This window comes from Palaemon carinicauda, chromosome 21 (genome assembly GCF_036898095.1).
Source record: "Palaemon carinicauda isolate YSFRI2023 chromosome 21, ASM3689809v2, whole genome shotgun sequence".
Lineage (NCBI taxonomy): Eukaryota > Metazoa > Arthropoda > Malacostraca > Decapoda > Palaemonidae > Palaemon > Palaemon carinicauda.
The window spans coordinates 943,412-967,949 of NC_090745.1; the positions used below are offsets into that span (position 1 = coordinate 943,412).

The 24,538-nt window shown below is 35.3% G+C and overlaps 1 protein-coding gene across 1 annotated transcript in view; it reads right to left on the reverse strand.

Annotated features, from left to right (window-relative positions):
• LOC137615517 (uncharacterized) overlaps window positions 1-24,538 on the reverse strand; it is a 121,637-nt gene that overhangs the window by 80,674 nt on the left and 16,425 nt on the right. Inside the window, exon 3 of the mRNA XM_068345431.1 lies at window positions 22,151-22,315. Coding sequence (XP_068201532.1) covers window positions 22,151-22,315 — 165 coding nt within the window. The remainder of the gene's footprint in view (window positions 1-22,150; window positions 22,316-24,538) is intronic.

Consider the following 24,538-nt stretch of genomic DNA (forward strand, 5'->3'; position numbering starts at 1 on the left):
CCTTATGTCGAGGAAGATTACGGGTTGCAAAATTGGATAATTATTGATTATTCTGTTTACCAATTGTGCATTAGATACTGCACTTTTCCTTTTTATTAAAAAATGACCACTAATTACAGAATAGTGGTAACCTTCCCCCTAGCTACAAATACTTATACTCTAAAGAATTCTGTATCTCAACGTCTGTAAGTATATGTAGAAAAATATGTTCTACTCAAAATGTATGTATGCATTTATTATTATTATTATTATTATTATTATTATCATTATTATTATTATTAATTATTTTTATTATTAATAATTATAAATTTTTATTATCATTAATTTTTATCATTATTATTATTATTATTATTATTATTATTATTATTATTATTATTATTATTACAAGCTAAGCTACAATCCTAGTTGGAAAAGCAGGATGCTATAAGACCAAGGGCTCCAACAAGGAAAAATAGCAATCCTAGTTGGAAAAGCAGGATGCTATAAGACCAAGGGCTCCAACAAGGAAAAATAGCAATCCTAGTTGGAAAAGCAGGATGCTATAAGACCAAGGGGTCCAACAAGGAAAAATAGCCAAGTGAGGAAAGGAAATGAGGAAATAAACATCAAGAGGAATAATGAACAATTAAAACAAAATATTCTAAGAACAGTAACAACATTAAACAAATCTTTCATATATAAACTATAAAAAGAGACATGTCAGCTATGTTCAAAATAAGAATATTTGCTGCAAGTTAAACTTGACAGGAAAAGGCAGGCAAATAAGGCAGGAGGGAAGAAAGACCTAGAACGTCTCACTTCCTCGAACAGCAACCTATAGAGAGAGAGAGAGAGAGAGAGAGAGAGAGAGAGAGAGAGAGAGAGAGAGAGAGAGAGAGAGAGAGAGTGGCAGCTGTCCAGTGTCATTTACCAGCCGTCGCCTTCACAGCTGACGTCCCAACAAAACGACACAAACTCTGGGCTGTCAACATCATCATCATCACCGTGACATCATTGCTAAAAACCTATCCCATCCTGTATCAGTAGGCCTGAGGCTCCTTTTCCAAAACGTTACAATCACATAGATTCTACATCAAGTACATCAACCATCCTCTGGTATATAATTTAAATACAGTTTTTCTGCTTACCCATTGTACTCGTGATGATCAAATACCCTTTTTATATTCGCAAAGAGGATAAGACGGGATAGCTTTACAACACACTAATCTTTATATGAGACACAACATCCTGAAATACACTCTTAGCTATTGGTGTGTAGCTGGTATATTCACATAATGGACAAAGTATTTTGGAACACACTTCCATTTTCTTTAAAAAATAAAAAGAAAGCTCTATATTATCATCATCATTGCTAAGCTACAACCCTGATTGGGAAAGCAAATTGCTATAAGCCGAAGGTCTCCAAAAGGGAAAAATAGCCCGGTGAGGAAAGGAAACAAGGAAATAAACAAACTACAAGAGAAACAGATCTGTCATATATAAACCACGGAGAGAGATTTATGTCACCCCCATACCTACCCATGGGCTCCAACAAGGAAAAATAGCCCAGTGAGGAAAGGAAATAAGTTAACAGATAGAATAGCGCGCCTGAGTCTAACCTTAAGCAAGAGACTATATGGCCAAATCAGAGGACCCAACAAAATTCTAGCAATAGTATCTCAACGGGAGGGTGGTGACTTGCCCATTCTAAATTTACTAACTGATTGATTTGAGGTTTTCTGAATAAAAGGAATATTCAATTAGAACCATAAAAGAAATTATGTCACTATAGAAGTTGAATAGCTTTCAGAAGACCTGCTCCTGAAGTAAAGCTAAAAATGCCGTTAGCACTGAACGACACATCATGTCCAAGAATCTTGGCAAGGATGAACCTACCATCCTCGCCTTGAACCTCAAACATATATCTATTTCTTTCAGTGCTATATGTGGGGCAATTAGACAACAAACGCCATTTTCTCTGTTTCCACTCGGACTACAGAAATCTAAGCTCGTAGACTTGTAGCTGGTGAAATGGACTAATTCTTGTGCTCACAAACCACACAGACGCACATCCCCTTAATACCTCCAGTTGTGGTTTCAGCCTTCTGTAAGGTTTCTTAATTCCACCTGTTAATCCATTCCCCACTCACCAATGCCACCCAACCCTCACAAACACACCCCTCTAATTCCCCTTAATTTTCTCGATCCCTAAACCAGATTTTACCCTTTTAAGACTTTTTTCTTAGAGGGAGAAACTACTCTGTGACCTTAACAGCCTTCAGAGAACCAGTTTAAAGGTTTAAAGGCCGCTCACGAATAGCAGAGGCAAGGGACATTGACATTGCCCTATCAAGCAGGACAATGCCCTAGAGACTGACCATATATACATATAATCAGCGCCCAAGTCCCCTCTCCACCCAACCTAGGACCAGAGAGAACCAGACAATGGCTGCCGATGACTCAGAAAATAAACCATTAGGCTCCCCCAAAAACCCCCAACTTTAGCTCACAAGGATGGTAAGGTTGCAGACTCTACTGGCACTAACGAGTCTGAGCGGGACTCGAACCCCCGACTGGCACACTAAGCAGAGATGTTACCAATCAGGCCACAGCAACCGTTCAAAGGTTTAAAGGCCTCACGAATAGCAGAGGCAAGGGACATTAACATTGCCCTATCAAGCAGGACAATGCCCTAGAGACTGACCATATATACACATATAATCAGCGCCCTAGCCTCCTCTTTACATAAGCTAGGACCAAAGAGGGCCAAGCAATGGCACCTTACAACTCGGCACATAGACCTATAGGCTCCCCCAAACACCCCATCCTTAGCTCACAAGGATGGTGAGATTGCAGCGACCGAAGAAACTAACGAGCTTGAGCGGGACTCGAACCCCAGTCTGGCGTTCACCAGTCAGGAACGTTACCATATCAGCCACCACAAGCCTTTTAAGACATTTTCTTATAGTACGGCACTTCTCTGAGAACGTAACAACCTTCAGAGAGCCAGTACACGTGTGACCTAGACAGATACCACTGGGTTATTGGCTATTTACCGCAGGGTCATCTACAGTCAATTTCCTTACAAGGTCTGAACATAATCAGACCTTGTTTACATATATTTAGACCTTGTCTATTTACTTGTCTGAAAGCAAAGCTGCTGACTGAAAATATTTGTCGATTGTTCATATTTGTCTAGAAATATTTTGTTTTGATTTATACATAGAGAATTCTAAAAAAAGATTACTTTATAATAAGAGGAATTTCTTTTAAGTGAACTTAATTTAAATCTGCGTATTTTCTTAGTTGTATCCGTTAAATATAATAATCATATATATGATAGTATCTAATAAAAAAAAAAAAAAAAACAGAAAGGCATATAATTTTCTGCAGAATGACCCGGATATTACAATAATAAAAATTTATTTGGCAATATTATTTGAAATATATCCCGTCTGCTTCTAAAACATAGGCAATATTAAGAGAATATGCAAATGATGGTAGTCCTCTACGAATATTGAGAGAGAGAGAGAGAGAGAGAGAGAGAGAGAGAGAGAGAGAGAGAGAGAGAGAGAGAGAGAGAGAGAGAGAGATAAGGATTTTGGATGTCTCAAAGACTTTTAGTCCATCAGGGGGAGACTCCATTTGCTCTTTATGAGAGTGATTTAGTTTAAGCACTTAGAGAGAGAGAGAGGAGAGAGAGAGAGAGAGAGAGAGAGAGAGAGAGATGAGAGAGAGGAGAGAGAGAGAGAGAGAGAGAGAGAGTTACAAGGATTTTGGATGTCTCAAAGACTGAGTCCATCTGCGGAGACTCCATTTGCTCTTGAATAGAGCGAATTAGTTTAAACGTTTAGAGTGTTTTTATGATCTAGTCTAACTTATTCTTGAATTCGTTTACCGTGTTAACGTTTACTACATCAGCTGGAGAGAGAGAGAGAGAGAGAGGAGAGAGAGAGAGAGGAGAGAGAGAGAGGAGAGAGAGAGAGAGAGAGAGAGAATGTTTTTAACAAAGTCGTGACAAAAATGCAACGTGCAAAAAACGAAGTAAAACAGTGTCTAGTTGAGAGAGAGAGAGAGAGAGAGAGAGAGAGAGAGAGAGAGAGAGAAGAGAGAGAGAGAGAGAGAGAGAGAGAGAATGTTTTTAATAAAGTCGTGACAAAAATGCAACGTGCAAAAAAAGAAGTAAAACAGTGTCCTAGTTGAGAGAGAGAGAGAGAGAGAGAAGGAGAGAGAGGAGAGAGAGAGAGAGAGAGAGAGAGAGAGAGAGAGAGAGAGAGAATGTTTTTAACAAAGTCGTGACAAAAATACAATGTGCAAAGAACGAAATAAAATATAGTATAGAGAGAGAGAGAGAGAGAGAGAGAGAGAGAGAAGGAGAGAGAGAGAGAGAGAGACTCCTTGGCATCACTCTCTTAACAGGACATATCCTACGGGGAGTATCCTTCACGTCCTTTATATTTATGGCCTTCCTTCGAAGGAATCCATACATCAATCCTCCATTTGCTTTTCCTCCATACAAAGTGTCTGGGCCCGCCAAAGTCATCCATCAACTCATGAATAAGGAAGCGTAGGGCTTTCGTAAACATGGACGGGAAAGGGGGACACACATTAATAACTGGGACATCCGTACAAATGCTAATAATAAAAGACGCCAGGACTAAATATGTACCTTGGAAAAGTAACCAAGGTGGGTGTGGGAGAGGCTGGGAGCTTAGGCAGATGTAAAGTCAGATGGCGAGTTGTAAATAATTCAAAATATATTTTGCTTTCTTCATATTCATTCAACTCTTCTACATAGGTAGACAGTCAGATATAGACAGGGGTGAGCAAACACACATACACACACACACACACACACCACGAACGTTATCAAACATAGCAAGAACTATATAGAATAGTCAGGTATAGACAGATGTGTGCAAACAGGGGACGCGTGCGCGCACACACACACACACACACACAGACGCAATCAAACATAGCAAGAACTCATAGATAGATAGTCAGATATAGACAGGGGGTGCAAACACACACACACACATACACACACGGACGTTATCAAACATAACAAGAACTATATAGAATAGTTGGGTATAGACAGGTGTGTGGGAAACACGAACGAACAAACAAACATTACCAACTAATTGGAATTCATGGCAAAAGAATGGTCAATCTCACATGCAGTTACCCAAGTCATCAGAATTCATAGCAAGAACTACACGTGGAGAATTCATAAACATACATGTTACATGATAAATTTGGCACATTGTAGGGGTGTTTTTTTCATCTTCAAATATATTTTCATACATTAATGTCTGGAATCGCTTATCGGCCTCGGGATCAGAGTCCTAAGGTGGAACCACTCAAAGACAACAGCATCTGACCGTCCGGGAATCGAACCCTGCTCCAGGATGCTTGTATGACAGTTACAGTACCATATAGCCACGAAGAAAGATAAGAGAATCCAGTCATTAATATATTAAAATATATGGGTCATTTGGATACATGTAAATTCAACACCTGTTTCCTCTCGATTGCTTTAACTGAATATTACACTATTTATTTACCCATTGTTACAACGAATCAATGTGATTATGTACACACACTTTAACGTGGTGAAAGGGTTTTGTGCATCGCCATAATCACCAAGACATAATAGGTTGGTTTGCTGTGACCGATCAGACGAAAATATCGCACCATCACCAATATGCTGTTAGCCAAACCCCCAGACATAACGATGGACATGCCTGAGGTCTTTGTCCTGCAGTGAACTAGAAAAAGTTGTATGTGTTGTTTGTTGTATCTGTGTATGTGTATATATATATATATATATATATATATATATATATATATATACATATACAGATATATATATTTACACATATACTGTATACATATATGCATATATATATATATATATATATATATATAGTATATATATATATATATATACATAAACATATACATACATATATATATGCATGGCATATATATATATATATATATATATATACATAAACATATACATATATATATATAATATATATATATATATATATATATATATATATATATATATATATAAACATATATATATATATATATATATATATATATATATATTCACACTTTAAACATCGTGAACTTCTTAAAACTGCATAAACATTGCATTCACCTTTGAAGAGACGAATCAACTTCATATAAATAAAAGCCTATTCATTAGCAATTACGACTATGCATATTCATCAAGTCAGCTTCTCGTGCATTGCATAATGTTGACCATAAAAACGCAATGCAACGCACAGGTAATGCAACAGGTTGGCTGTATTTACATTGGGGCTTATGTAGTGCCATATTTAAAACAGGTTAACAGAATCCTTTCAAATTCTTAAGTTACTAAAACAATTTTAAAAGTGCCGAGAGTCATTTCCTGTGTCTTAAGAGACAGGACCTGATGAATTACAAGATAAAACTAGTTGACAAATTACTAGATAGAACTATTTGATAAATTACGAGATAGAACTATTTGATAAATTACGAGATAGAACTATTTGATAAATTACGAGATAGAACTATTTGATAAATTACGAAATAGAACTGTTTGATAAATTACTATATAGAATTATTTGATAAATTACGAGATAAAACTGTTTGATAAATTGCGAGATATCACTATTTGATAAATTGCGTTTGATAAATTCCAATAGAACTATTAGATAAATTATTGGGTAGAACTATTTGATCAATTACGAGATAAAACTATTTGATAAGTTACTAGACAGATCTATTGGATAAATTACTATATAAAACCATTCGATAAATCACTAGATATAACTATTTGATAAATCACTATATAGAATTAATTGATACATTACCAGATAGAACTATGATATATTACTAGATAGAACTATTTCATAAATTACGAGATAAAACTATTTGATAAATTACTGGACAGATTTATTTGATAAATTACTAGAAAGAACTCTCTGATAAATTACGAGATAGAAGTTTTAGATAAATTTCTAGATAGAACTGATACATCACTAGATATAACCATCTAATATATTATGAAATAGAACGGTTTGATAAATTACGGGATAAAACTATTTGATAAATTACGAGATAGAACTATTTATCACAAGCTCGAAATTCACTTCATCTCCTGTCGAGTTCTGTTCCAACGAATGATTTTTGGCCCTTCAAATATAAACGATTTCTCTACGCAAGAGAAACTAAAAGACGTGTGTTTACTCAAAATAATTTGTTAAAAGTCATTCCTAATAAATAAAAAAAAAAAAAAGAAAAAAAAAACCCGCTGAAGATAATATATTCACGTCATTGTAATGAGCTTTTAACATGAAAAAGAACTTTCTTTCCGTGTACTGCATTACACCGTGCATACGTTCAGGTAAAGAATATAGAAAACTTAAGACTTGAAAATGGAGAAACAGGAATAAGAATGATGTTAATCTTGATAATTTTGAACTCAAATGGTGATATATATATATATATATATATATATATATATATATATATATATATATATATATATTATATATATATATATATTATATACATACATACATATATATATGTATGTATGTATATAATAAAATATATATATATTATATATATATATATATATATATATATATATATATATATATAAAGAGAGAGAGAGAGAGAGAGAGAGAGAGAGAGAGAGAGAGAGAGAGAGAGAGAGAGAGAGAGAGAGGAAAGAGAGAGAGAGAGAGAGAGAGAGAGAGAGAGAGAGAGAGAGAGAGTAAATCATTAAACGGACGTTTGAACCATACAGTATTTTTAAACTTTTCTAGGCTAAATGAAGTAGTTAAACTTCTACTTACGTTCCACAGTGACGAGGGCATCGGTACTTACCTACAAAGAAAAGAAAAAAATAAAGTTAATCTTCATATTAAAAAGGTAAAATACGTGACATTATGAACTCACTTTATAAGTTTGCAAGTTGTAATATTTCACACAGATTCCTGGCTAGATTCAGTTATTATTATTATTATTATTTGCTAAGATATAACCCTAGTTGGAAAAGCAGAATGCTATAAGCCCAGGGGCCCCAAACGGGAAAAATAGCCCAGTGAGGAAAGGGAAATAAGGAAAAATAAAAATATTTTAAGAACAGTAACATTAAAATTAACATTTCCTATATAAACTATATAAACTTTAATGAACAAAAGAGGAAGAAAAATTAGATAGAATACTGTGCCCCGTGTGTACCCTCAAGCAAAAGAACTCTAACCCAATACAGTGGAAGGCCATGATACAGAGGCTATGGCACTACCCCAAGACTAGAGAACAACAGTTTGATTTTGGAGTGTCCTTCACATGGAGGAGCTGCTTATAAGATAATATGGAGGTAACAGTAACTATTTTGGTTACTTGGCTATTTTTCCAGGGTTAGATCACCTAAGTATTACTAGTATTATTAGGTATTACTAGCTACCCTTGGAATTACTCTTGTTTGTTACCATTCCTTTCTGAGTGGGGATACCTTTACATGGTGAAAGGGTTTGAGTATCTCCAAGATCAGCAAAGCTGTACTAGTCAAGGTCACCTATACTAGCTTTGTTTGCTATATTCGATCAGACAATAGTCTCCCATCATCAACAATTGCTGGCCAGCGTGGTAATGAAAATTGGCAAAACCCCTAGATAAGAATTGACATGTTTGAGTACTTTGTCCTGCAGGTGGACAAGAAATGGCTGCATTTATATATACATACATACAGAGAGAGAGAGAGAGAGAGAGAGAGAGAGGAGAGAGAGAGAGAGAGAGAGAGAGAGAGAGAGAGAGATACCATGTGACTTATTGAGAGTACCCTTTACATCTCTGAAAAGTGGAAACAAAGAGGATCAAAAGAGGGGAGACACACCAAAGGGGAAAATGAGCGACAGTTTTTGACACTCGATCACCCGATTTCATTTCCATCAGACAAAAGAGAGAGAGAGAGAGAGAGAGGAGATTTTCATATTCATGACGTGGGGTCCGGATGCAAATCAATTTCGCGATGCGAAAAAAAACCTAGCATAATTGAATGTATGTTTTTGTAAAAGGTTTTGGGAATAACATTTAGGAGTGAATGGCAAACAACTATGGGGATGGAACGTGCGCTTGTTCTGGACACACATGCACGTAAGGTATTTATCTATTTTACCGTTATATATATATATATATATATATATATATATATATATATATATATATATATATATATATATATATATGTGTGTGTGTGTGTGTGGTGTATATATATTATATATATCGTTATATATATACTATATATATCGTTTTATATATATATGTGTATATATATGTATATCTATATATATACTATATATATCGTTTTATATATATATGTGTATATATATGTATATCGTATATATATATATATATATATATATATATATATATATATATATATATATATATACATCGTTATACATCGTTATATATATACATATATATATATATATATATATATATATACGTCTATCATACATATGTATATATATATATATATATATATATATATATATATATATATATATATATGTGTGTGTGTGTGTGTGTGTGGTGTGTGTGTGTGTGTGTGTGTGTGTGTGTGTGTGTATGTGAGGAACAGTCCATTGATATAGAATGTCATGAGAGAAGTTGAAGAGAGAAAAAGCTGCATGTGACATACATAGAAACATAAAAAGCTTGGACCAGGATCAATAGAGGTAAATTTTGATTTGGAAAATTATGTGATTGGCACTAAAACTTGTTATTAATGATGGAAGAAAGTGCATACGGGACTATGTAATCGATAGGAGGACAGCTTTGTCATAGAAGGAAAGCCTTGCTGAGGAAGAAAAACTTACTAAGAAGGTAAAGCATTACTGAGAAAGAAAATCTTACTGAGAAGGAAAAACTTTCAGAGAAATAGAGACTGAGAAGGAAAAACTTACTGAGAAATAGAGACTGAGAAGGAAAAACTTACTGAGAAATAGAGATTGAGAAGGAAAAACTTCCTGAGAAATAGAGACTGAGAAGGAAAAACTTACTGAGAAATAGAGATTGAGAAGGAAAAACTTCCTGAGAAATAGAGACTGAGAAGGAACAACTTACTGAGAAATAGAGACGGAGAAGGAAAAACTTACTGAGAAATAGAGACTGAGAAGGAAAAAACTGAGAAATAGAGACTGAGAAGGAAAAAACCTTAGAAATAGCGACTGAGAAGGAAAAAACCTTAGAAATAGAGACTGAGAAGGAAAAAACCTGAGAAATAGGGACTGAGAAGGAAAAAAACTGAGAAATAGAGACTGAGAAGGAAAAAACCTGAGAAATAGGGACTGAGAAGGAAAAAAAACTGAGAAATAGAGACTGAGAAGGAAAAAACCTGAGAAATAGGGACTGAGAAGGAAAAAAACTGAGAAGGAAATCACCTAAAAAGCATGCATGCTATATTAAGGGTAAATGACATAGTATTGTGCACAGTAAGTGTCACGTATAAGCCTTCTGTGAAAGTGTATTCTAAGTGATAAATGTGATGGATGTTTTACTGCAAACATGATTAATTCTTACCATGTTTAAACATTCTTGATTGTTGTCCTATACTATCTGGTATCCTTGAAAATAATTGAACAAATAAAACCTTTACATAGAACGATTGTTAACTCGCCACTCGACATTTCGAAAACAAACTGAAGGTATGTCTTATTCCCTTTAAATATGAGGCTACTGTTATACATACTCACTCATTATAACATTCGGGATCTATATTTATACACAAAATTTTTTTATGAAAAATTAAAATATGTAAAGACTAGGCCTATACTAACTACAGTAATAGAAAATAAAAGTCTTAATAACGAAACGAAATCAAAAGATGTTAGTTCACATTGAAAAAAAAAAAGTAAAAAGAGCAATCAAATATCAAAACTTCGCCAATGAAGATTGTCAACATTTACTCAAGTCTACGGACCAAGCTTTCCCATTTTCATATGTTCACCCTGAAAGAATCTATTGTATAATAAAAATTAGAATTGCGATTTTGCTCCAGATCACCTCCAAAATTGAATGGGTTCTTCCGGAGCATAATACCTATCCAGTGTTAAAATTTGGGGAAAATCCAGCAAGACGTTTCGACGTAATCTGAACTGACAAACAAACAAAAATAAATAAATAAAAGGAGGTCATTTTATAACCTACTAGGCGGGTAGTAACTATGGAACGAGTTTCGTACACATAGACCACAAAACTTCATCTAATGAAAACAAATCATTATTATTATTATTATTATTATTATTATTATTATTATTATTATTACTACTTTCTAAGCTACAACCCTAGTTGGAAAAGCAAGACGCTAAAAGCCCGGGGGCTCCAACAGGGAAAAATAGCCTAGTGAGGAAAGGAAATAATGAAAAACTACAAGAAAAGTAATTACCGATTAATATAACATATTTTAAGAACAGTAATAACATTAAAGTAAATATTTCATATATAAACTATAAAAACTTGAAAAAAAAAAAAACAAGAGAAGAGAAATATGACAGAATAGTGTGTCCGAGTGTACCCTCAACCAAGAGAACTCTACCCCAAGACAGTGGAAAGCCATGGTATAGAGGCTAGGGCACTACCCAAGACTAGAGAACAATGGTTTGATTTTGGAGTGTCCCTCTCCTAGAAGAACTGCTTACCATAGCTAGAGTCTCTTCTACCCTTACCAAGAGGAAAGTAGCCACTGGACAATTACAGTGCAGTAGTTAATCCATAAGAGAAGAAGAATTGTTTGGTAATCTCAGTGTTGTCAGGTGTATGACAGAGGAGAGTATATAAAGAATAGGCCAGACTATTCGGTATGTGTAGGCAAGGGGCAAAAAAGCCGTAACCACAGAAGGATCCAATCTAGTACTGTCTGGCCAGTCAACGGACCCCATAACGCTCCAGCGGTAGTATTTCAACGGGTGGCTGGTGCCCTAGCCCAACCTATTACCTACTGACAATTTAGATGAATATTGTCAATCGTAAATGCTGAAAGCTATCAGACAAACGCACACGCTCGCGCGCAAAGACTGACAGAAGAGCACCATCTGCCGAAGGGAGATTTAGAGACAAGATAGGCTTCTGGGGAAATGTAATGAGATGAAGGCTCAAAGGACCTCCCCACGTCATATCAGGGGACAGTCGCTACAATAACAGCTGTCATAGGATGGTCAACAATATTTCCCCCCCGTTGAGGATCTCGGGAGGGCTTTAGAAGCCCCACGGAGTATGACAACAACCTGTTTGGAACGTGTTATTCTAGTCCTGGTTGTTATTGGCCTTCGAAAATTGGCTAACAACCAGTTTTAAGTTTTTATTTCGAATGTTTAGTGAGGCCGAAAAAAATTTGTCACAATATAAATATCAAGAGAAAAATCGTCCAATGTTGACTATTTGAGGCTGAAAAAATACAAGAGATTAACTAAATGTATAACAAGCTAATATGAAGCATTCAATGTTATTCATTTGATGGTGGTGTTGCTATAACTTTCAGATTTTAAACATATTGTCAAATTTCTTGATCATTGTCTTTTTATAACTAAATCCTCTTCTTTGTGTGTGTGTGTGAGAGAGAGAGAGAGAGAGAGAGAGAGAGAGAGAGAGAGAAAAAAACCTGTCAGCACCATAGATTTACTTCCACAACTTTGCAGTTTCATTTAGAAACTATTCTTAAAGAACACGTAACTTCAAGAACAAACGACGAGAGAGAGAGAGAGAGAGAGAGAGAGAGGAGAGAGAGAGAGAAGGGTTTTTGGGAAGTAAAATGAAAAATGCGTAGATGAAATTCGGAACTTGAAATTCTCGCACGCCAGGAGAGAAAAAATGCTCTCTCAAGGGTTCGATGGGAAATAATGGAATAGAGTAGGGGACGGGAAGGAGGGGGTTTAGGTATAAAGGGAGGGTGTATATGGAGGGAGGAGAAGGGGAAGAGAGAGAGGAAAAGGGGAAGGAGAGAGAGGAGAAGGGGAAGAGAGGGAGGAGAGCACTATATGGGATGTGATGTAAAGGAAAGGACACCTAGGGAGCTCAAACAAAGCGAAACCAAGCTCTTTTGAAGCAGACAAAGGATATTTTTTTTTCTGACATGCTAATGAACATTTCTTCTTCCCCCTAACGACCAAAACCTCTCTGCTCCCAAACCGGCTGTTAATTAAAAAAAGAAAGGTGGTCTCACAGACGACCCGGAGCAAGCAAAGTCATGCCACGAAAAAAAAAAAAAAAAAAAAAAAACCTGAGGTTAGCCTTCACCCGGAAGTGTAGCATTTACGAGTGTCATTTACCATTTTATTTTTTTCTCATAGACATAAATCACTGTGATGTATAAGACAAATCCACCTTTTAAAGTGTAACATGTATGAAAATTAGTTTAAAAAATTAACGCTTGCTTTTGGTTCTTTAAAAACCTTTACGAGAATATTCATCACATAAAATACATGAGAGAGAGAGAGAGAGAGAGAGAGAGAGAGAGAGAGAGAGAGAGAGAAAAAAAAATAATTACATGTGTCAAAACATAAAATAACTAATTCATCTATACACTTAACCCACATAAAATTCCACGATGGTCTTTCTAAGCCAGGCTATATCCGCAAATTTTCTTAGTTCGTCAATCCATCGTCTTCTCTTTCTTCCCTGCAATTTCTAAGAACCAATTCTGTTATTCTTAATGTCCATCTGTTATCTACCCTTCTCAATTCATGTCCTGCCCATGTCTATTTCTTTTTTCTTACATGTTAAATTTCTTCTACTTTAGTTTGCTCACGTATCCATGTTGCTCTTGTTTCGCTCTTAGTGTTATTCCAATCATTATTCTTTCCATAGATCTTTGAGTTGTAACTAGCTTGAGTAAGACTCCAAGTTTCTGATACATAACTTATTACTGGTAGAACTATCCGTTTAAATACTTTTTCCCTTTTGAGAATGTGGCATTTTAATTTTAATAATCTCATTTTGTTTACCGAAAAGCTCTCCATACCATATTTATCCCTAACTAACACAAAACAGAAAATATAGACCTTGGGGCTTAGAGAAACATCCTTAACGTTCATCTTTGCTAAGATTCTTGGACATGATGTGTCCTACCCTGCTAGTGGTATTTTCAGCTTTATTTCAGATGCAGGTCTTCTCGAAAGATATTTAACTTTTAAAATGACTTCTTTGCTATTACGGTTTTAATCGAATATTCTTTTACTTTTTATTTACAATAAACGATATCGGCGTCAATGACCTCAAATCAATCAGTTAACACGAAACAATAAATAGAGGCATTAGGGCTTAGAAAAACATCCTAAACTAACACGGAACAAATCGAAACCGAGAAATATAGACCTCAGAGAATATCCACCTCTCAATGCAGACGAAAGAACCAGAAGACGTGTTTTGGACGAGAATTGACGGATTAGAGGTCATTAAAACGAAACTCTCAATTCACGCTAACTGACCTCCTTCCAATCCAATCCACCTTCCATTTCTTCTTCTTCTTTCTATCTTCTATCCATCTACATGCCTGCTTAAAAAGCCTCGACTAGCATGAGACGTTTTCTGATGTAATATGTGTCGTGAAAATTCCAATTGAGAAATGCTGGTGCCAAAGCGAACGTGCACAAGGTTACTGGCACTGGATCAGGCGATAGGAGTATTCAATAAAGCATTACAGATAAAAAACTGTGATATGCTCCGATAGGTCATGCTCTTAGAAATTGGAATATAAACAGCATTTTTTTTAATAGCATATGAGTCTTCCCTATATAATAACAAGCAAGACATTTATATATATATATATATATATATATCCATATATATATATATATATATATATGGGATAAATATCAACACAACATCGTGTTCAAATAGAAATAAATTTCTACCTCATACTTGGGATCGAACGCTAGCCCCTTCTAATGAAAGGCCAGGTCGAAACCAACCATGTCACGAGAGCCCATAAAAGGAAATCCGAACCTGACGCTAATCTAGCTGTCCGAGGATTTACCTGGCGAGACATCAGTCTCTTACCAGCGAGTTTTACCCGATTTCCCCCGGGCCACCACGTAACACAATTGGTAGTAATTCATTCAAATTACCCCTAATGAGTCAATATGGATAAATATCAACACAACATCGTGTTCAAATAGAAATAAATTTCTACCTCATACTTGGGATCGAACGCTAGCCCCTTCTAATGAAAGGCCAGGTCGAAACCAACCATGTCACGAGAGCCCATAAAAGGAAATCCGAACCTGACGCTAATCTAGCTGTCCGAGGATTTACCTGGCGAGACATCAGTCTCTTACCAGCGAGTTTTTACCCGATTTCCCCGGGCCACCACGTAACACAATTGGTAGTAATTCATTCAAATTACCCCTAATGAGTCAATATGGATAAATATCAACACAACATCGTGTTCAAATAGAAATAAATTTCTACCTCATACTTGGGATCGAACGCTAGCCCCTTCTAACTCGCTGGTAAGAGACTGATGTCTCGCCAGGTAAATCCTCGGACAGCTAGATTAGCGTCAGGTTCGGATTTCCTTTTATGGGCTCTCGTGACATGGTTGGTTTCGACCTGGCCTTTCATTAGAAGGGGCTAGCGTTCGATCCCAAGTATGAGGTAGAAATTTATTTCTATTTGAACACGATGTTGTGTTGATATTTATCCATATTGACTCATTAGGGGTAATTTGAATGAATTACTACCAATTGTGTTACGTGGTGGCCCGGGGAAATCGGGGTAAAACTCGCTGGTAAGAGACTGATGTCTCGCCAGGTAAATCCTCGGACAGCTAGATTAGCGTCAGGTTCGGATTTCCTTTTATGGGCTCTCGTGACATGGTTGGTTTCGACCTGGCCTTTCATTAGAAGGGGGCTAGCGTTCGATCCCAAGTATGAGGTAGAGAAATTTATTTCTATTTGAACACGATGTTGTGTTGATATTTATCCATATTGACTCATTAGGGGTAATTTGAATGAATTACTACCAATTGTGTTACGGGGTGGCCCGGGGAAATCGGGGTAAAACTCGCTGGTAAGAGACTGATGTCTCGCCAGGTAAATCCTCGGACAGCTAGATTAGCGTCAGGTTCGGATTTCCTTTTATGGGCTCTCGTGACATGGTTGGTTTCGACCTGGCCTTTCATTAGAAGGGGCTAGCGTTCGATCCCAAGTATGAGGTAGAAATTTATTTATATATATACTATATATATATACACACACATATATATATATATATATATTTATATATATATATATATATATTATACATATATATATATATATATATACACATATATATAATGAATTACATATATATATATATATATATTTTATATATATATATATATATATATGTGTGTGTGTTTTTTCGATAACAAAAGGAGAGAGAGAGAGAGAGAGAGAGAGAGAGAGAGAGAGAGAAATTATACGAACATATTAATTTTACATCAAAGCAACAGGAGTACTTAAGATTTCATATATATTAAAAAAAAAACTTCCTCTCGTAACCACAAAAGAAAAAAAATTAAACGTAGAAAACATTGGTTAAATTCTATCTATTTTTACCCCTTTCCTTTACTTGCTCTTCGCCTTCCTTTATAGGCGCGTCTTGGATTTCAAACGTCAAGCAGGTTTCTCTAAAATGGAGGTAAATATTTACGACCACCAAAGGCACAGAGAGAGAGAGAGAGAGAGAGAGAGAGAGAGAGAGAGGATTTCTTTTTAACAGAACTCAAGACAAAAATACGACATACAGAGAACGCAATAAAACATATAGGAGAGGGAGAGAGAGAGAGAGAGGAGAGAGAGAAAGAGAGAGAGAGAGGAGAGAGAGAGAGAGAGAGAAAGAGAGAGAGAGAGAGAGAGAGAGAGAGAGAGAGAGAGATTTCTTCTAACAGAACTCATGACAAAAATATGGCATACAGAGAACGCAATAAGACATATAGGAGAGAGAGAGAGAGAGAGAGAGAGAGAGAGAGAGACTGTTAGATCGATAGGCGGCAGGTGCCCTCAGCACGAATGAGAACAAAAATTATACAAATTTTTTTTTCAAAACTCTGTTTATTCTTCCATCCGCCTCAAAAGGAAAATTGATTAAAAACAAATATGAATGTTTTCAACTTCTCTAAAAATCCGAGTTAAGAATGTTGACTTAATCTCCAAATTGACATTAACACAAAATCTCTCTCTCTCTCTCTCTCTCTCTCTCTCTCTCTCGTTTTATTTTTGTGGGCGTGTGAGTAAAGGGTTCGTATCTTCAATTTGATTGATTGAAATGAGGTTTTCTGACATCCTGACATCTAAGCTCATTGACGCCGATATCATTTCTTATAAATAAAGAATAAAAGAATATTTAATTAAAACCATAAAGCAAAGATATTTTAAAAGTTAAATATCTTTCAGAGGACCTGCTTCTCAAATAAAGCTAAAAGTGCCGCTAGCAAGGTAGCACACATGTCCAAGAATCTTGGTAAGGATAAACCTTGTCTTCAATTTGAAAGACATGTTAGTATCCATCACATCTCCAAATGATAGGAATTAAACATCCTCTTGACTTACCTCCTAGGAGACCCATTGATACAAGTATTGAATTAGGTATCTGGTTATTAGGCAACTGTTGTGAATACATGGGAAAGCAAATGAGAAGAGAGTGGTCAGTGTCATCATCAATATCTCCTCCTATGCCTATTGACATCACCCCGTCTCTTTTGTTGATAACATTTCTATTTTCATCCTTTAAAGCAAACATCTGTTGCCGCCCTGTTTCAAGTCTCCTTTTCATCATTTTGATGCTTCTTCCTTTCTTTAGTGCTTCCTCTTTTGGGATCTGTTTGTGTTTACAAATCTCTTTGGTTTTTAGTTTGTTTATTGTTTTAGATAGTGACGCAAAGGGCCTCGATTAGATTTCGCCAGTCGTCTCTATCTTGCTAAAGTGCCACACCCCACCCAACCCCGTTATCCACCACTATACAGAATGGAAAAATTATACCACTTTGAAATCTAATACAGATATCAAACCGATAAGTAATATTGTCTTTTTCCAGCTTAGAGTCTAGCCTTTACCACTAAAATACCGTCATAATTGTTAACCCCTTAAACCTAAAATGAATTTCACACTCTCTCTGAGAGAGAGAGAGAGAGAGAGAGAGAGAGAGAGAGAGAGAGAATTTTAAAAGTTCAGAGGAAATGGCCGTGAGAGAGAATGGAGGGGTGGCAGCTGACGGCGCAGACATGTTCAATCTGAAGTGTTTGAATGGAAGTGAGTGGAAATGATGAAAACATTAATTTTGATCCTTTGTTAAAAAATAGTTATCATCGCCATTTACTATCGTTAACTACTAATATTTTTATAGAATCCATTTGTTATTACATACAGCATATGGGAATAAAACGTTACAGTGTTTTGGTGTATTTTTTAAATATATGATTATGCACATTTTTATATTGTTTGAAACCAATTCCAAGTGGGGCTACCTTAACGTGGTGAAAGGGTTTGTGTATCGACATGATCAGCAAAGCTGTACTAGTCACGGCCCCCCTTACTAGGTTGGTTTGTTGTGAGCGATCATAACTAAGTCTCCCCCCATCACCAATCTGCACTAGTCAGCCTGGTGATGAAAACTGGCCAAACCCCAGACATGAATTGACATATCTGGGGTCTCTGTCTTTCAGTGAAATAGAAACTGCTGCATTTATTGATGTTATATATTTTTGAATGGCTGAAGTTGTTAAACTAACAACACACAACAGGGGAGAGGGTTTCACACAGCCACGCTCCAAAAATTCCTTGAGGAAATAGCAAGAGCTTTCAGACAAATGCTAGCAGAAAGTTGCGAATTCAAAATAGTAATGACATTGTAATAATCGACAAACAGCAGAACCATTGTTCTCTAGGCTTGGATAGTGCCATAGCCTCTGTGCCATGGTTTTCCACTCTTTTGGGGTAGGGTTCTCTTGCTTGAGGGTACATTCAGGCACACTATTCTATCTGTTTCCTTACTTCCTTTCCTCATTGGGTTATTTCTCCCTGTTAGAGACCTTGGGGTTATACTATCCTGCTCTTCCAACTAGGGTTGTAACTTGGCAAGTAATAAAAAAAAAAAATAATAATAATAATAATAATAATAATAATTATAATAATAATAATAAAAATAACAATAAAAATAAAATAATAAAAATAATAAGAATAATAATAAAATAAAAATAATAATAAATAAAAATAATAATAAATAATAATAATAATAATAATAATAATAATAATAATAATAATAATTTACACAATGTTCAGAGTTCATGGCCAGAACATGAAGTAAAGCATCTAAACATGACACGAACTTTAATATGTACAAATAAATAAACCCTGCCATTGAAGAGGGAATTGTATTATTACTATAACTCCTAATGAGAAAACATTATAAACCTAGTTAATAAGTTTCTTCAAAAACTGTAATTAAAAGGAAAAGATTAAGGAAAATAGAGGGTAACAAATTTAAACTCAAAGGGACGTAAATAATAAACACAAACTATATAATATTGTCATGAAAAAGAAAAGATTTAGAAAAAATATTAAATTTGCAGAGAGAGAGAGAGAGAGAGAGAGAGAGAGAGAGAGAGAGAGAAACGTAAAAACTAGTGTCCAAGACATATTCGGTATGTCAAGGATAGATACCAAGACCTCATTAATGCAAGTCCATGTCTACTCATGTTTCTAAAGCACTTACTTAAAACGAAATACATTGATTTGATGCAAATGTCACCTCCATATGGTAAAATCGTGCTTGGAGTGAATTATATAGCCAATCTATGGGGATTTCATGAAAATACATTAGTTTATATCATTTTCAATTCATGAGTCACATCGAATTCAGTTTTAAAAATATTAAATAACTTTATTCCGCATTAAATACAAGGATATTTTAGTTTACCCTAGTTCTTCTTGAAAGACCAATTTTCTTTGATGTCATCAAAAAGTAAGGAAGAAAACGTGATGAACAGAGTTAATTACATTTTAATAGAATGAGAAATTTTGCAATCTAGTAATTCATTTTAAAATATTGCAATTTTTTTCTAAAATGGATTTTTTTTCTTAACAACAATTACTATTAGGAGTTTATTTTCTATGATTATACATAATTATAAATGTTACCCTTCTCAAGAGATCTGATTCGTTTTCTATCATGAACGTTAAATTTGAATGGGAAACTATTACAAGTTTTAAAGGCGACTAGCCTTCTCTCCAGACACAAATAGCTTTGTCTTATACTAACGAATAATTCTATTAAAGTTTTCTTTCAAATACAGTTTTAAAACTCACTAATGCCGTAAGAAAGGCGGAATTAGATTGTTACATCTAAAGTATAAATGTCCCGAATTGCTTACATTATTTGTTTCAGGAGCAGCATTCTGTGAAAAAAATATTTTTTGTTTGATACTAAATCCTGGGTGATTAGTTACCATAGCATCAGTTCTCTATTTTGAAATATGATTACTAATATTTCAACAGCTAAAATTTGGCCTCAATATATAAAATGTTCATGGGTTGTTCTTATAATGAATAAAATATAAGGGATATTATCATTATTATTATTATTATTATGTTTACTTGCTAAGTTACAACCCTAGTTGGAAAAGCAGGATGCTATAAGCCCAGGGGCACCAACAGGGAAAATAGCTAAGTGAGGAAAGGAAAAAAGTAAAAAAAAATATTTGAAGGATAACAACATTAAAATAAATATTTCCTATATAAACTATAAAAACTTTAACAAAACAAGAAAGAGAAATTAGATAGAATAGCGTGCCCGAGTGTACCCTCAAGCAAGAGAGCTCTAACCCAAGAAAGTGGAAGACCAGGGTACAGAGGCTATGGCACTACCAAAGACTAGAGAACACTGGTTTGATTTTGGAGTGTCTTTCTCTTAAAAGAGCTGCTTACCATAGTTAAAGTCTCTCTTCTACCCTTACCAAAAGGAAAGTAGCCACTGAACAATTACAGTGCAGTAGTTAACCCCTTGAGCGAGTAAGAATTGTTTAGTAATCTCAATTTTGTCGAGTGTACGAGGACAGAGGGGAATCTGTAAAGAATATGCCAGACTATTCGGTGTATGTGTAGGCAAAGGGAAAATTAACAGTAACCAGAGATAAAGATCCAATGTAGTACTGTCTTCCAGTCAAAGGACCCCATAATTCTCTAGTGGTAGTACAATAGATTTACAATAATATTTTACCATTGGAAAAAACACTTATACCATACCTAAATTAATCTCGTTCTCGGAAAAAACTGCGATTTTTTCGGTATATTAAATAAAGGATCTTTTCCCAATTTGACTTTTCTCAACATGATATAGATGCTTTTGGTATAAAGAATTTTTTATATATATGTCTCGCAACCTCTACATGGTTAAGCTTATATTTTTTGTTCACCTATATAAAAAACCATGAAGTCTCTTAAATATTCAGTTATCATAAAAACTGTATGGTGTATGAAAGGGATTTTATGATTTATGAAAGAAGTCTATATCAATATCTATATAAACATTAAGACGTTTTTATGTACCAGATGTGAACTATCACTTAATATCTAAAACCAACACTGTATCATAAAAATTACTTTTGGGCTGAATTCGAAAGTTTCAGGAATGCTGATTCAATACATAAGAATCTGTGTTATGCATTTACTTTTATACAATAATCTCTAAATATGGAAGCTACAAAACTTAAATTTCTTATATCATCATTATCATTATCTCCTCCCACGCCTATTGATGCAAAGGGCCTCGGTTAGATTTCGCCAGTCGTCTCTATCTTGAGCTTTTAAATCATCACTTCTCCATTCATCACCTCCCACATCACGCTTCATAGTCCTCAGCCACGTAGGCCTGGGTCTTTCAACTCTTATAGTGCCTTGTGGAGCTCAGTTGAAAGTTTGAAGAATTAATCTCTCTTGGGGAGTGCGAAGAGCATGCCCAAACCATCTCATCCACATATGGCACTCGCGTAATCTCTCTTGTATTTTTATTTCTAATCCTGTCCTGCCATTCAACTCCCAATTTCCTATTTATCTCAAGCTATTTACTGAACTGTTCACAATTCAACAAGAAGTCTTTATAATATACAAAACCACTTACCGTTATTGTGCGTGAGATAGGCATAGACGACGTTGACAGCATCTTCAGGAGACAGCGTGTCCCAGAGACCGTCACAGGCCAAGATGAGGAAGTCCTCGTCTCCTTCGATTTCCAAAGACTTGATGTCGCATTCTGATGAGACATAGGGCTTGTAGTCAGCATCGCCTGGAAAAAACGAAAGGAATTACTTTCCCTTTTCAATGGATGGGGCTTTGAATGCAAAGAAAATAGGGCTTTAGCCTTACCTTCAAAAACATTGAATGGGAAGAAAATAGAGGCTTAAATTTGCCAGGAAAAACATTGAACGCAAAGAAAATAGAGGTTTAACCTTGCCTGGAAAAACATTGATTGCAAAGAAAGAAGGCTTTAGTATTACTTCTCCTAGCCATTGGATGAGCTTTGAATGCAAGATAAATAAGGCTTTAAAAGTAACTGGAAAAGTAAAGGCCATTAATTCTCCTAGCCATTGGCTGGGATGCAAAGAAAATGTTTTAGACGTGACCATAAAATCCTTATCATATTTATCAGTAAGTGGAATATTTTTAAATAGACGAGCAGAGAGTTTAATATTGTCATTTAAGAATCTAAATAAAATTTTCATGACGTATTACTTGTATAATCCTTTTAGTAATCAATGTTAAAAATAGAAACAGTAATATGTATATTAAAATGAAGGAAAATAATGCATATTAGAATACAATTAAAACAATAGAAAGCCTTGCATGTGAGCGTCTAATGAATAGAAAAATAATTTAATGATAAAGATTTCAAAAATTAAAAATACAAGAATTATTCACGTACAGTTACAGTTACTCGGTTTTATAGCTGTATTTCGAGAAAATTACAGAAGATTTGAAGTTTATAAAAATCTTCCCTACGGTATATTAACATATATCCAACTTAACTCCTACACCCTATTTCGTCAACTTTATAACGAAACAACCTTAATCCCTGGTCTATGTTTTTTAAAGACCGTTCATGAATGGCAGGGGCAAGGGACAATGACGTTGTCCTTACGAGCAGGACAATGCCCTATTGACTGACCATATGAACATATCAGTGGCCAAGCGCCCCCCCCCCCCCCTTCTAAGCTAGGACCAATGGGGGCCAGGCAACGGCTGCTGATGACTCGGCAGATAGACCCATAGGCTCTCCAAAAACCCCATTCTCAGCTCACAAAGATGGAGAGGTTGCACCGACCAAAGGAACTAAAGAGTTTAAGCGGACGTTCACCAGTCAGGGACGTTACCACATCGGCCACCACCGTCAACTTTATGCTTACACAACCCTACACCCTATTTCAACTTCATACTGACACAACCCTACACCCTATTTCAACTTTAAACTGACACAACCCTACACCCTATTTCAACTTTAAACTGACACAACCCTACACCCTATTTCAACTTTATACTGACACAACCCTACACTTTATTTAGTCAACTTTATGCTTACACAACTGTACACCTTGCCTATTTCGTCAACTTTTGACTGAAACAACCCTACACCTATTTCGTCAACTCCGTACTTACACAGTAACAAAACTTCTCTAAAAAATAACGTCCTAAAAGCTTTCTGCTCACGTAAATATATCCACGCCTTCAATCAACGGTGCACTGGATTCCACCTCGTAATCTCTAGGTTACAACATAAGAAACTAAAAATAGAGAGAGAGGGAGAGAAAAAAAACAGTAAAATTCCACGCTAGCTAATCAGACATAAGTTGCCGATTAGAAACGGGTTTATGTTTCACGCACGTTTTAACCTAATTCCGGTCAGTAGCATTTTTCTCGCGTCTTAAGCCAAGATAAGAATTGAAAACCATTACGAGAGAGAGAGAGAGAGAGAGAGAGAGAGAGAGAGAGAGTTTAAGGTGTAGTATGTTTACTGGAGTTAGATGTTTGTTTTGGTAATTTTGAAAGGGTGGATGTTACCAATTACCTACGCAAGGAAAGTAATAATGATAAATACACCTTTATGAAACCAGTCAGCATCAAACGAGTTTACATAAAATCCAAGTCAGTAAGTTTAAATTTTTTTTTCTTTTACAAAAAAAATTTCGGTTCTCATCACTAAACACCTATCAGTATACAACTCCAGGTGTTGTATTTTCATTGAATAAATATGAAAAATAACCAATATATTCTAAAACAAATGTTCACTTATGTTGACGTTTGCATTTCATAATTTTGTTTATTATAAGCTAAATATTTTAATATTTAACTAATTTCAACAGAAGAATGACCAAACGATATACAACCAAAGTAGAATTTCAATACATAACATCTTTATTTACTACTTACACCAAATAGTAAACATCGCAACACAAATAAGAAACCCTTCAAGAAGTACAGAAAATAATAACTACTCTAACAAACGTCGTTGAAA